Source organism: Miniopterus natalensis, chromosome 9 (assembly GCF_054644295.1).
Source record: "Miniopterus natalensis isolate mMinNat1 chromosome 9, mMinNat1.hap1, whole genome shotgun sequence".
Lineage (NCBI taxonomy): Eukaryota > Metazoa > Chordata > Mammalia > Chiroptera > Miniopteridae > Miniopterus > Miniopterus natalensis.
Window position 1 is genome coordinate 12,421,467 of NC_142089.1, and position 14,262 is coordinate 12,435,728.

The following is a 14,262-nucleotide window of genomic DNA, read 5'->3' on the forward strand; positions in this document are numbered from 1 at the left end:
CGGTCTTGGGGGCCCAGGGGTGGGGGCTTTAAAAAGGTCCTATGGATGTGCAGTGGTAGTTAAAGGGAGCGGGAGGGAGTTTGCTAAGGAACAGGATATTCAGAAATTCTCCAAGAATCACCGGCAGGTGACCTAGTCATTACAAAGGGAATCTGGTACCTTTATGACGGAGAGACCTGGCGGGCCCGCCTTAACCCAGTGATCAAGGGTAGGTCGAGCCTCTGTGCTCGGCCTCCTCGGGTGATGCGACAGGAAGTCACATCTGGCCAAGAATCTTGGCCAAACACTCAAATCTCATCAGGAGGAAACAACTGGGTAATTCCAGATTGTGGGGCTTTTAAAAGAAGACACAGGCTTGAATGTCTCAAAAAAGTCCACATCATGGATACACAAACACACACACATACACAAGCAGAGGGATTATTCTAGATCAAAGGGAGACTAAAGAGACATGACAACCAAATGCAACGTGGGGTCCCAGCTGGATCCTGGGCGGGGCTGGGGAGAAGCTGGGAAGGATACCTTGGGGACCACTGGGAAAGTGTGCATATGGACAGTACATTGATGTTAAATTTGGGGGTGTGATAAATGCTACTGAAGTTAGGTAGGGGAGCCATGCTGAAGGATTTGGATGTGAGGGTGATGATGTCCACAACTGGCTTTTAAATGGTTTATCCAAAAAAATGGGCAGGGGGGTGTATGCGTAATACAGGGGGCAGGAATTATGGCAAAATGTTAACAGCTGGTTTACTAGGTGAAGAATATATGTGTGTTTATTGTCCTATTCTTTCAACTTTCTGTAGTTTTATGTATTTTTAAATAAAAGATTGCAGAGGGAGGCAAAGTTATTTTTTTAAAAACAATACTGCTGGCAGCAGAGGGGAGGGCCTGGGTCTGCCTCCCAGCTCCCTGCTCTTCTCCGGCCAGGTCGCTGGATCTCCTCTCTCATCTGTCAGTGGTGCTGGGAGGCTCCCGGGACAGGGCTGCGCACCGCGGGTGCTCTGTGCACAGGGGCTGCAGTCAGGAGCCGGCCGGGGGCTGGGGAGAAACCAGGTGTCCTGCACCTGCTCCTGGCCCTGTCGCCACAGCCTCGCGGCAGCCCCTCTGCTGGCATCTGCACGGAGGGCTTCGGGTGAGTGGTACTGCCCCAAATAGTGCTGACACAGCCCAACCTCCAGTCGTATAATATTTATGTGCCTCCAGGTGACATTTCTGTGCTTGGTTTCTATAAATTCCCAGGTAAGCAGCTCAGAATTCAAAGTCAATAGAGCTAAGATGATGCCAAGGAGCCGGGAAGGAACGCTGGGGCTTTCGGGGGTCGGGATGGGAGCTGTAGAGGCGAAGGCAGAAGGCCAGCAGTTACTGCTTGCTGGGCACCTACTGTGTGCCAGGCCTTTCCCAGGCTGCAGTAGTCCATCCTCACAGACCCTTATGAAAGAAGACTGTGCCCAGAAAGAGGACAGGATGAGCCGGGTTACCCTCTGGGCAGGGAGGAGCTAGGCATGGGCCTGACCTGCAGACCCCAAGCTCAGTGCCCCCCCCCCCCAGCAGGAGGTGTGGTGTGAGGGGCTCTTGCCTCCCACTCCCCGCTCAGGCACCACCACCAGCTGGCCTGGGAGGCACATCATGGGCACAGAAATCAGCCACACAACACTTGCCAACACCTCAACAACTCCACCTCCACCTAACGCCCCAGCACCATCAGTCCATCCTCATGTAATAGGCAGGACACCGAAGCTTCCAGAAATCAGCAGTGTGGGGTCATTCCATCAACCAGAGGTCACGCTCCAGCTGCTCACCGGGCAGGCACAGCCCATCTTTTAAAGACAATTAGCACAACAACTCCCTTCCTTTTCTTTATCTGTCTTATAATTATCAACATTTCACAGCTGAGGGAACAAACTGAGAGGCGACATGAGGATCGCACAGTCACAGTGCTTAGGAAACGGGGAGAAGCCAGTATTCCAGCAGGGTGACCGGCTCATCCCCATTTGCCCAGGGAGGCCCCAGTCATAGCACAGGACGCCCAGCCCCTCATCCTGGACATACCAGAATGGTTGGTCACCCTACTGGGACCCCAAAACCCACACCCAACCTCCGAGCCACGCACAAACTTCTTCATGTGCACCCCATCTAATGCTAAATACTCTGCTTTCAGAATCTGACCCGGTCAAGGCCAAGGGGCCGTGTACCCGAAGCAGAGCTGCCCGTCGAGGCACATTTCTGGCAGAGGCATACACCTCCACCTCTCACCAGCACAGTTAACATCTCTGGGTCTCGGTTTACTCATCTGTAAAATGGGGGTGAGGTCATTCCTGACTAACAAGAGCCTTCATCAGACGCTAGGCTTTCCTAGCTCAGGGCCACCACGGAAACCTAGAAGGGACGGAGGAATGGACTTCCCAGTCAGCTCCAAGACTGAGAGCCAACCCCAAACTTTCAACAAGCCATTTTGGAATTGACTATGCAAAGTCTGGTGTCTCTGGTGCATTTTCCTAGAAAGATGGCCAACCAGCACCCAAAAGTTAAACTTTCCTGCACTAAAGCCTACCTATCACAAAGCACATAAGAAGGTAGGCACAGAGGTTGGGGGTGACCCCTGCCACCCCAACCACAGCCCAGGCCAAGGCACAGAAAGCACCCCAGCAGGGAGGCTGTCCCGCTGTGGCCGCACAGACATTTTGCCTTTAAAAACAAGCCAAACTAAAGTCCTCGGGCGCATCTGGCTGTTCAGGAGGAAGCAGAAAATGAAAGCGTCGCAGAACATGCGCTACTGATATTCTCATTAGTACTATTTAATTTCTTTTTGATCTCTTCAATTATGCAAGCTAGTGTAGCAGTCCCTCTCTCCATGGACACCTTAGGGGGGAGGCTGGGCTGGCAACTACTGGGGCCACCAAGCACCTTTGCATAATCTTGCCTGGCAGCCACTCCATCCTTGCCCTGTATAAGTAGGTGCCTGGGCTGAGCCGGGGGTCTGCCTAGTGCCCACCCCTGACCCAACCACCGCAGAGACCCCATGAAGGCCAAGCGGTAGAGACAGGAATGTGCATCTCTGGCACCTGTGCGTGCCCAGGTTGCAGTCACACAGCTCAGCTCACCTCAAGGTCCTGCAACCCCCACGGGAGGTGGGACCCCTGAGTCTCTGATCAGGCGAGGAAGCGAGGCTCAGAGCAGGAGTGGACCGTCCTGGACAGAGCAAGCCGGGCTCAGTGTGCCTGGCTCACCCTCTGCATGACGCTCACTGCCGCCTGAGATGATCTTGTCATCTGTTTCCTGCTTGGGAGAGGCAGTGAGGCCATGGGCTCAGAGCCAAACTGTCAGGGTCCAGTCCCACCTCCACCACTTCCTGCCTCAGTTTCCTCAACTTTAAAACGGGGAAATAAGATAACTACCGCAGAGGGCTGTTGTAAAGATTACAGAGTTGCTACTTGCCAAGAGCTTGGAACAGCCTCTCAGATGAGAGTTTCAATAAGAGTTAACTCACGGGGGCTGGGGGTGGTCTCTGCCAACCCCATGACCCCTCTCACCACACCCACCCCAGAGGGGCAGGTCCATGAGGACAGGGACTGCTGAAGCCCAGGGCCCAGTACAGGGACCAAAGTGCTGGTCATGGCCCACCTGGGCAGGGGCTGGAAGAGCCAAGGGATGGAAGAGCTGGGGAAGAGGCAGCTGGACAGTTCTAAAGCAGGGTCAAGTGAGATGGGAGCTTTGGTCTGGAAAGATCCCCAGCAGCCAGGCTTCAGAACATCATTCCAGGTGTCGGCCTACGGCTGCTCTGCTCTCTATTTGCTTCCCAGCTCAAAGGGGCAGACCGAGTTGCACCTGTAGACCCTTCCTGGGCCCTTTGCCTCTGGTCATCAGAGCACAGTGGCCGTGCAAAGGCCAGGGAGTGAGGGGGCTGGGGTAGCTGGAGGCCCTGGGCGGCTCAGAGCTCAGGCAGAAGGGAAGAGCTGGTGCAGGAGGGAGGGAGCCAGGAGGGCGTGGAGAGGGAGAGGGAGAGGGAGAGGGAGAGGGAGAGGGAGAGGGAGAGGGAGAGGGAGAGGGAGAGGGAGAGGGAGAGGGAGAGGGAGAGGGAGAGGGAGAGGGAGAGGGAGAGGGAGAGGGAGAGGGAGAGGGAGAGGGAGAGGGAGAGGGAGAGGGAGAGGGAGAGGGAGAGGGAGAGGGAGAGGGAGAGGGAGAGGGAGAGGGAGAGGGAGAGGGAGAGGGAGAGGGAGAGGGAGAGGGAGAGGGAGAGGGAGAGGGAGAGGGAGAGGGACAGCAACAGAGAAGTTAGCTCAAAGCCTACACTTGCGCCACAGGTAAATACGGGGAAGGAGACACTGTCCCTGCTCACAAATAATGTGCAATCCTATGGGAGGATGCAGGAGCACACACATCTACCGGGCACAATGGACCGCAGGCCTCAGCCGGGGCATGGGGGTCAGAAACACCCTGAGGTCCTGGCTCCACCACCTGCTGGGTGTTCCTGGTGACCGTGACCAAGTCCTGTAATCACCACGAAACTGCTGCTGACACTTACTCTGCATACATCAGGCATAGTCCTGGGGTAAGTTCTGTTTTACAGATGGGGAAACTGAGGCCCTAGCTCCCAATCTCAGCCTCCACTGTATCAAAGCCCAGCACAGGGCCCGGCACCCAGTGGGTCTGTCTGTGGCCCTGTCAAGTTCCAGGGAGCTGGGCAGCTGCTCCTTCAGTACCTGTCCTCTTGGACCCCTGCAGCAGCACTCAGAAGGGACAGTGACCAGAAGGGTGGGGGACATGGAAGAGCTACAGGGAGGGAAGGACAGCCAGAGACGCTGGGGGTGGGCAGGGGCCCAGAAGGAGGACTGCCACCTGCTGCTATCATCTGTCCCTGACTTACCTCCAGCCCCCACCCCCACCACACCCATTCTCTCCACAGTGTCCCCTCTCATCTGCCTTCCCCCTACCGTCTCCCTTTCCTCTTCTGTGGCTTTACAGGACATGTTCCTGAGCCAACAGCTTCAAACCACTTTTTTTTCCAACCATGAAATCCTTTCATCAATGTAAATCTTCCAGGACCAGGATGTGGGGGAACCTAATATTGGATACAAGAAAGATCTGAGCTCTTCCAGATGAGAAGAAGAGGCCTGGAGCCCTGCGCTTAGCCATCCCCAGCCCCACAAGACATGCCCTGAGACACCCCAGACTCTGGAGCAGAGTTGGAAACCACGGTCCTGAGCCCTCGATGCTCCCCTAGGAAGGGGGACCCCAGGATCCCCACACCCTGTCGCTCACAAGTGTCCCAAAAGGAAGTTCTTCTGAACATCTAACCTCAATTCTTCACGCTGTTGGGAACCGCTCACCCTCCTGGAACTTGTTACTGTCAGAGCCTCCAGGGAAGTCTCCACAACCTTTAGAAAAATCGATTTCTCAAGTTTCACCTGCCAACTTGCAATTTGAAAAAAAAAGACAAGATGACAGCAATGCACACGCGCACACACACAATTTAAGGCAAAACTGCTGAACTGGGATGACTCCTTGGAGTGATGTGACACGGACCTGAAGGCTCAGGTGGCATGAAGGCGGGGCCTGCCCAGGAGGACTTGGGGGATCTCTCTCCGCCCTCACGTCAATTTGCATACCATTACCCAAGAAGCCCTGTGCCTGGATTTCGCTTTTGCAAATTCCCACCCATTTCATGTCATAAATAAGATGGGAGACAGAAAACTAATACAACCCAGCGATGCATTATTCATGCTGCATCACATTGTTATGATAGATTTACAACAGCTAATACATGCAAACTAAGTTTGGGCGCTAAATGTGGAAATTAAGGGTAGGGAAGGTGTGTGTGTGGGGATGGGCTGGGGGAAGCCTGAGGGCCACTGGTATCCGGGAATCCAGAGAAGTTTCTCATCTGCTGTGCTTAGTGACAAAAGGCGTCAATGCCTGTATCAGAGGCTCAGGAGCCAATGGGAGGCAGGTGTCCCACCAGCCTGGGATCTGGTTAAAACCAAGTCCTCAGTCAACTGCTCCACCCACACCTCCCTTCCACACTCAGCAGACCCACCACAGACAGAGCCCATTTCCCTAAGGTAAAAACCCTGTCCTTCACTGCCCCTCACTGAGCACCTACTATGTGTCAGCCTGATTTTCAAGCGTCAGTCTGGTTAATCTGATAATCATCCCCAAAACATCAAGGTGCAGGTGTGACCAGTGTTGCGAAGGGAACCGACAGTCCTGTGGCAGCAAGTCCAAGGGGTGTGACCCGGAGCATGTGGAGAAGGGTCTAGACAGGCTTCTTGAGGGTGGGGGAGCTGGGGTCTTGTGGGAGAAGGTTATCCCAATTATCCCTCACAACAGCCCTGCGGGCTCGGGGAGCCAGGCCTGGTACCCAAGCACAGGCACAACTTGCCCCTGTGTCCTGGCACTTTCTAGGCCGGGCCAAGAGCAACAAGGAGACTCTGGGGAAAGGGGGTGGAGGGACCTCTGTGTGACACAGCTGTGCCACCACATATGTCCCACCTGCCCGAATCACTGCCCTGTGGTAGTGAATGCCCTTGAGCAGGACCCACTCCTCCCGGGCACAGGACCCTCTGGCTAGCCCTTTAGCACATTCCTTCCCACCGTCTCCAGCGTGACCTCTCCACTCTGCTTCCTCGAAGGCACTATTCCTCCCGGGACACTTCTCCAACTGACCGGGCACTCTGAGCCTCCTCCCACCCAGATTTCCAAACTTCCACCCAGAGAGAACGGGCCCAGAGCCACAGCACACCCCACCAGCCCCACAGAGGGAGGGTGTCCTCATGTTCTCCCACCAGCACCAGCAAGAGGTGGTGCTGGGCCCAGCCCTGGGACACGCCAGCAAACAAGACAGACCAGGCCCTGTTTACTTCTGCTTACAGCCCAGCGGGTGTCAATGCACCATGGTCAAGGGGGTGACTTCAGACCACGGTCAATGCTCTGATGACATTAAACGCAGGAACTGTGTCAAGACTGACTGGTGCAGAGGAGACTCTGATGGAGCCATCAGGGCAGGTCCCCCTGAGGGGTGGCAGCTGAGCTGAGACCTGCTGCCCAAGGGAAGCTGTGGGAATGGTATTACAGGCAGGGGGAACAGCAGAGGCAAGGGCCTGGTGGTAGGAAGGAGCCTGATATTTTCAGAAACCAACAGGGGGGTCAGCATGGCTGGGGGGCAGAGGCCACCCACTCCAGGTCGAAAGGCCTGCCTTCTTGTCCACTTCCCCATCTACAGAATGGGCCCAGCTGATCTCTTTGCAGCCACATGAGGCTCCGGTCACAGAAAGCACACTCACAGCCCAGCTCCATCTCCACCACCCATCCCTGTTGCTGCTGCCACCCTTATGAGCAGGGGTGACGGAGACCCCAGCCCACGCCGTGCCAGGGAACATGCCTTGCCCGGTGCCCAGACCACCCCCGCTCAGCAGATCACATCCCACACACCACAGGCCTCCTCTCAGCCTGGCCCCAATAAGTTTTTTTTAAATTAAGATGCAACAATCATCCCACAGCTGGTTTTCCCCTCTGGCGATCGGTTAAAATGAACTCCAGACGACTGGATTAGACTTTGAAGGTGGCCGCTGATCTAGATAATGAACACGGAGGCTGCGGTGTTGACACAGGCCCCGGCGAGCTACATTACTATTTAACAGCCTCGCTGCTGCCTCCACTGGGATCAAGGCGCTGAACAAGCAGTTGGTGGGCAAGCGTCAAACCCAGAGACAGGCTGCAGGCACTGCTCCACGGGAAACGGGCTCAACGGGTCAGGGGCAGCCAGCGGGGGCCAAGCAGGCCTAATGGAGACAGCCCAGGGCGGCCGTGCCTTGGAGGCCTCTCTCCTGGGGAGCCATCCACACCACCCCGAGTCCCACACACACCGGTTGTCTCTGGCCTGGGCTTGGCTCATGGGGCTTTCTCTGCCCAGACCATCCTCCCTGCCTCCTCCCTTCCTTCACCCCTCAGTGCCCGGCCTCCTCAGGGATCCCACCCTCCGAGAACCTCCCCTGCTCCTGTCCCTCCTCCAGCTGGGTCTGACACCTCCCCTGGGTTCCCAATGGGCCTCCTCATACTGACCGTTCCACACGGGACTCTGAGCTCCTGAGGAGCTGAGACTGGGCCTTATTCGTGTCCATCCAGCCATACCCTCCGTGAGGGCCTGGAAAGCAGGACACCACTAGTCTGCCCTCCACCGCCCTTTACCAGTGCACCAGCCATGTGAGCTACATGAGCTAGAAAGACATTGGGGAAAAGATATGAACAGGGTGCAATCCAAAGCCCGGAAGGCGTGTTGGTGGAAAAAGCAGGTGAGTAAACAAATGAGTTCTCAAGACTTCATGTGTGACAGGTCAGAAATGCAGGGGACAATGCCACCCAAAGGGGACTGAGCCTTTGGCCTACCAGGGTGGCCAGCACACAGGTTAAGCGCAGACTCGGCTGTGGGGTGCCTGTACTCAGATCCCAGCTCGGCCTCCCTCCAGCTGTGTGGCCTTGGACAAGTCACTTAACCTCTCTGTGCCTCTGTGTTTCCTCATATGTAAAGTGGGAATAATAAGAGTATTCATCCCAGAGAGTGGTTTGAGGATTCAGTGAGTTAATTCATGCAAAGTACTGAAACCCATACCTGGGCCACATTAAGTACTCAATATGTGCTGGTTATTTTTATCATCCAGAGCCTTGATCCCAGTGGAGGCAGCGGCGAGGCTGTTAAATAGGGTGAGAAACCAGGGGAGGCTCCTTAGAGTTCACACACTCCCTAGATTAAGCTCCTGTGTCTTGGAATTTGGGCCAGAGCCTCACCAGCCACACCCTGAATCAACAAGCTTAGGCCCTGAGCCGTCAGCAGCCCAAATCCCCAGAGGGGGTTTTCTGGAGCCTGGGGGAGGATCGGCTAAGAAGCGATGCCCTCCCTCTGAAGTGAGGCATTCTGCTGCAAAGATCAAGAGGGCCCTTTCCTGCAGGTGCTGAGCCCTAGGCACACATGCGAGGCCTCAGCAGCCCAGACAGCAGCCCCCTCTTCCAGGCCTGGCCGGCCCCGTGAGGCACCAAGACGAGACAAATGGGGAGCAGCCACGCAGATCGGGGGTCATTAGCGGCAGCCAGACCAAGCCGTTTGCAGAGCTGGGGCACCAGGGCGGGAGGCTTGCTCTCGGTTGCAAGCAGCAGCGAGCGTGGCTTTATTAAATATGCATGGCCATCACCTCGTTACTGTGCCCAAGGAGCGCGTGGACTGACCGCGAGCTGCGCACAAACTTTGCAATTTCCCTGGCTGCAGACCAGGCGCGTGCTCCCTCCGGCCCCACCGCGAAGGCGCCCTCACTGCCCCTTCCTCCCCCTGCCTGCCCCCACCCAGCGCCTTCCGACACCCTCTGCGGTGTGCAAAGCAGGTGAAGGCAATATTGATCCCGAACTAATCTTAAATCAGCGCAGCCTCGGGCTGGAGCCTGGTGGCCACTCGGTTCCAGGGACGGCAGGGCCAGAGCTGAGGCGCAGGCCCGGGCAGGACAGCGCTGTGGCTGGTGAGGGGCAGAATCCGATGAGAGGGCGGCAGGGCCTGGCCCAGGCCCCTGTGCTTCCCTCTGTCTATCTGTCTCCCACTCCTAGGACGGCTGTGGGCAGGAGGAAGCATTCCTGCCAGTGAAGGGAGAGGACGGCAGACCCTCAGTGCAATACAGACACGCCCACCGATGCGGACTCTAAGGAAGTAGCTTGATTTTCCAAATAAACCACATAATATGGCAACAAGGACCTAAGTGAGGCAAATAATTACAACGATAACTAGTGTTCATCGAACACTTACTTTGTGTGAGGCACTGTGTGAAACATAAACATTCCCACTCACTCCTTCAGGAAGCTCTGCACTATTATCCCATTTTATAGATGAAGTGACTGAGGCCCAGAAAGGCTTGGTGCCTTGTCCAAGGGCTGACAGCTTGGCAGGGGCAAAGCCAGGGTCTCATCTGAAGCAGCTACTGGCAAACCACACTTGAGGGAGGGATGCCCAGTGGACCCGAGGTGGGCACAGCCGGGACAGGGATAGGGGCTGAGACTTTGAGGTGCCTCCCACTTCCACCCCCTCCAGAAAGTCTTATGGTCCTGGCAGGGGCCACATGGGGCCTGGATTTCCCCAGATCCTTAGGCCGGGCTGCCCACAACCCCTCCCCAACAATCCACAGCCAACTTCTCTGCTCCCTCAGGCCTGTGGTTCCCAGGTCCAAAGGACCCTTCCTTGGAAGATCCTTCCAGAAACACCTCTCAGTTCCCATTTTGCCTCCAGCCTCCAGGATGGCTGTGTCTACAACAGCTGTCCCCTCAGCACAGCTGGGTCCCGGGCACCAGTGCGAGGACAGGCACCGTCACTGGCAGCAACAGACACACAGAATGCAGATCACAGCCCAGTGTAGTCAGGCCCCTTCCCCTCACGGCAGCCCTGGGGATGCGTGTGGGGGCAGAAGGTAGGGCCCGGCAGGGATCGTGGGTGGCCCCTGCTCCCTGACAAACTCTGACTGATTCCTGAGACACAGTCAGGACCTGAGAGCACTGTGGAAGGTAAGGAGGGTCAGCGAGGGTGTGCTCAGCTGACGGCCCCATGAGTAGGGGCCACGAGCCATGAGGAAAGGCCAGTACCTGAGTCTGCAAGCTGGTGGCATCCAGGACAGTGACCCGAGGCCCACAGCTGGCCCACACGGCATCCTCAAGGCTCAGCAGGGTGCGGATGGGCCCTGGCCCCACTGTGAGGCACACGGGAGGGCTCTCCAGGTCCCAGGGAACATCTCCTGAAGGGAAAAGAAGGAAGCAGGTCAGGGCCCAGGGCCCAGGGCCCCTCAACCCTCGAGATCCACGGCTGCTGCAGTGGGCCCAGACTGGCTCCACAAGACCCTCTCACCTGTTTCTGTGGCCCCCTCTCTCCTCCCAGGCTGTTCCCATTTGCCTTCGCTTATGTCCCCTCCCCTGGGGGCTGTACTCGCCCGGTCTCTTCCTCTTTCCCTTTCTCTCCTGCTCATTCATTCCACACACGCCTGCCTTCTCACTGATCTGCTCGCCTGCCATTGCAATCTGTCACCTTAACCAAAATCTCTGATGACCTTTCTCCTCAAGGGACACCACTGCCCCCAGGTGTGGAAGGAGAAAGTCCCAAGAAGAAATCAGTCCCCAATCTGCCACCCTGAAGATGAAACAAACCAAGCGACCTGGCTGGGCACTGAACAAGGCTGTCCCCAGCCCACCCCAGGGATGCTTGGCTCACCCAAGAACAGGCCAAGAATTTTCCCTGGCAGGTGAGCAGTGTTCACTAAGATTGGTTTTTCTCTTACATCACACAGAACCCCAGCGGCTGTCCTGTCTTGTTAGGATGCCTGGTGGGAAAGGGGGAAGAAACGGGGGCACCCCCTGGAAAGACAGGCCGCAGTGGCTGGGCCTGGGAGGCAGGATGGAGCCTGCTGCTAACTTGCCAGTGCCCCACCACCCCACACGCCCCCCACTGGGTCCCTGGAAGGAGTGCAAAGCAGCCCCATCACAGACTCTCCCAGCTGTGAGCCAGCTGCTGGTGACACGATGGGATACAGCTGTTACAGACCAGGGTATACAGTGGAAGCCACTGCCTAGGGTGTGGGAGGAAGAGGCCCCCGAGGACAGGCCAGTTTCCCCGCCACTACCACACCCCTAGGCTTTCCCTCTCTCCCTACTCTTCCCTGCCTGTAAAACAGGTTGGCCACTCACCCTTCCGTCCTACTTAAAATTGGCAAGCTCCCAGTTCACCCAAGAGTTGGGGAATGGGGACCCCCCTCCACCCAACACACAGCCAGGCCTTTCCAGCCCAGGCACACGAGCACATGACAAGCCAAGGAACCACCAGAACCCTGGCTGCAGCCTCTGAACTTCTACGTGAACTGGGACAGGTGACTTCGCCTCTCTGAGCCTCCGTTTCCTCATCTGTAAAATGGGCATGATAGCCGTGCCTACACCTCACCGATGCTGCGGGGATCGGGTGAAACGTAGAACATTTAGCCCAGGGTTGGCACACGGTAAGGAGCGTCGACAGCGGGTGCCGCGCACCACTATCTACCCGCATGCCAGGCGCTGTTTCCGTGAATTGTTTCCTTAACTCCCAGCCTGTGTTCTATTCGTATCTCTGTTTTACAACTGAGGGAGCGGAGACACAGAGTTTAAATAGCCAGCCCCGATCACATAGCTAGAGAGTACCGGGTGCTCGTTAGCTCATGCTGTTTGGTGTCATTTGCCACAACGTAGCAGTCTGTGGAAACAGGTGTTGGCTCTATCTGACTAATGGGACAATGGAGACCAGAGAGCTGAGAGCTTGCCCGAAGCCACCCGAGGGCTGACAGGCCGAGCAGTATTGAAACGCAGCTGACTCCGGCCCTTGCCAAACTCCCCAATCCTTGCTGCCCTTCCAGGCTCCAAGAGCTTCCAGGGGGCCCTGGGACCGTACCTGGGAGCAAGGAGGGGCGAGTGGCCCCAAGGCAGCCAGGCCTCCGCGAGGCACACTGACCCCCACCGGAACACCAGAGCCACAAAATACAAGGCTTTGAGCGCCCCCGAGTGGCCACCGGTGAGTAGTGCTTGTAGCCAGAAGCTGGAGTTTTGGCAAAGGTGGGGACTGAGGCCTCCTTCCCAGGAAGCAGTTGGGGATGCTGGAACCACGTCTCGAAAACTAGGAAATGGGGGCTCTGCCCCGAGGGCACAGTGGTGATGGGCACTGGGACCCCTGCAACCTCTGCCCTTCACTTTCCTAGAACAGCATGGCCATGGCTAAGCCCGGGGCAGGAGCTAGAGTCTGATAGCCCTGAGGGTCACACATGCACTGACCATACCTCCACTTGCTGGGCTTCTCCAGAACCCTGTAAGATGTCCTGACTCGAGGACAGAATGATAAACTGTGTTAAAGTGTAACACCTGTATTGTGATATCAAAAGGACACCGGACAGGAGTCCCCGATTAGAGGGCCCACAGTGGGATCCTTAGCAGTTTTCCCATCTACTCCCCAAGGCGACAGAACTCTGACCTCCAAGGTTCTTCCCAGCCTCGAGGGCCACAGTGCTGAGATTCAAACACAATTACTGTGAGCTCTGTGCAGGGAGAACCCCCTGAACCCCCTGTGGGTGGGAGATCCACCTTCCACCCGCTCCTTGCCCTCCAGGCTTTAGGCGCACAGACACGTGTTCCAGAACACGCATGCACACTCACACACTCACACGCACACCCACCCCTGCATGAGAGCCCATTCATCTGGGCCCGTCATCAGCTCTCTCACTGCCAGGTGAAGGGAGATGAAGGCCCTGTCTCAGCAAAGGCACACCTGACCTTCACAGCCAGCCTGTGTGGTGGGGGTGTCTTCATCCCCATTTCACAGGTGAGGAAACTAAGGCTCCAAGAGGTAAAGTAACAGGTGCAGTCTCAAAGCTGGGTCTCACTCCCCAGCCCTGCCCCTCACCCATTCCCTCATCTGGCTCCTGAAGGAAGTGACCCTGGCCCACATCCCCAGCATCTAACCAGGGACATTCCCACACCTGCACCCAGGCCTGGTCATGCTCCTGTGCCTGCTCAGAGATGAGGGAGGCAGAAGGGATCCAGGTAGCTCTGCTCGAACACAGGACAGGGCAAGGACAGTGGCCATCCACTCCTTTCTGGGCCCTGTGTCCTGCTCAGTGCCTGGGACCTCAGGGCACTGAATCCATATTTTCTGAGTGAGTGAACAAATGAACAAATGAATGAATGACTACCATCGCCACAGTGCTCTTGACCTCGGTTTCCCCTACCTGTCAACTGGAGGTTGAACTCTGAGGCCCCTCCAGCTCTGATACCAGGACTCAAAGTGACCTCATGGCCTTGGATTCCTCAGTCACTTCTCAGCTGCTGGTTCCACAGGTCCTCCAGGACTCAGGCAAATCCCAAGTTAATATTTCTGGTCCTGCCCTTTTGCAGTGAGCCAAAGTGTGGGCCAGGGATGCCAGTTTTTTCCAGGCCTGGTCTCAGCCAAGTATGGTAACCTCTCATCCTATACTAGCTCCAAGCCCAGGATAAGGGTCTGGATCATTCACAACCCCCAGACCCTGCAGGCCACCAGGGGGCACCAGAGGTGGGCTCTGCAGGCCCAGGGCTGGGGCTGTGCTCCGGCTCTGGGGCTGGGATGCAGTTGGGGTATCTGAGGGGTATCCAAGGCCTTAGTGAGTCTGCAGGAGGTCCCACGGCTCGGTCATGGATAAGACTGGCGATCCAGTGGCAGCCACACGCAGCCCAGGTGGAAGGTGATGGAGAGGAATC

General features: G+C 56.6%; 1 protein-coding gene across 4 annotated transcripts in view; it reads right to left on the minus strand.

The window, feature by feature from the left end:
• The window catches only part of ARHGEF10L (Rho guanine nucleotide exchange factor 10 like), a 97,189-nt gene that overhangs the window by 12,910 nt on the left and 70,017 nt on the right, over positions 1 to 14,262 (minus strand). For all 4 annotated transcript variants that reach the window (XM_087820203.1, XM_016216070.2, XM_016216088.2 and 1 more), the window contains one exon: positions 10,609 to 10,757. In XM_087820203.1, coding sequence (XP_087676329.1) covers positions 10,609 to 10,757 — 149 coding nt within the window. The remainder of the gene's footprint in view (positions 1 to 10,608; positions 10,758 to 14,262) is intronic.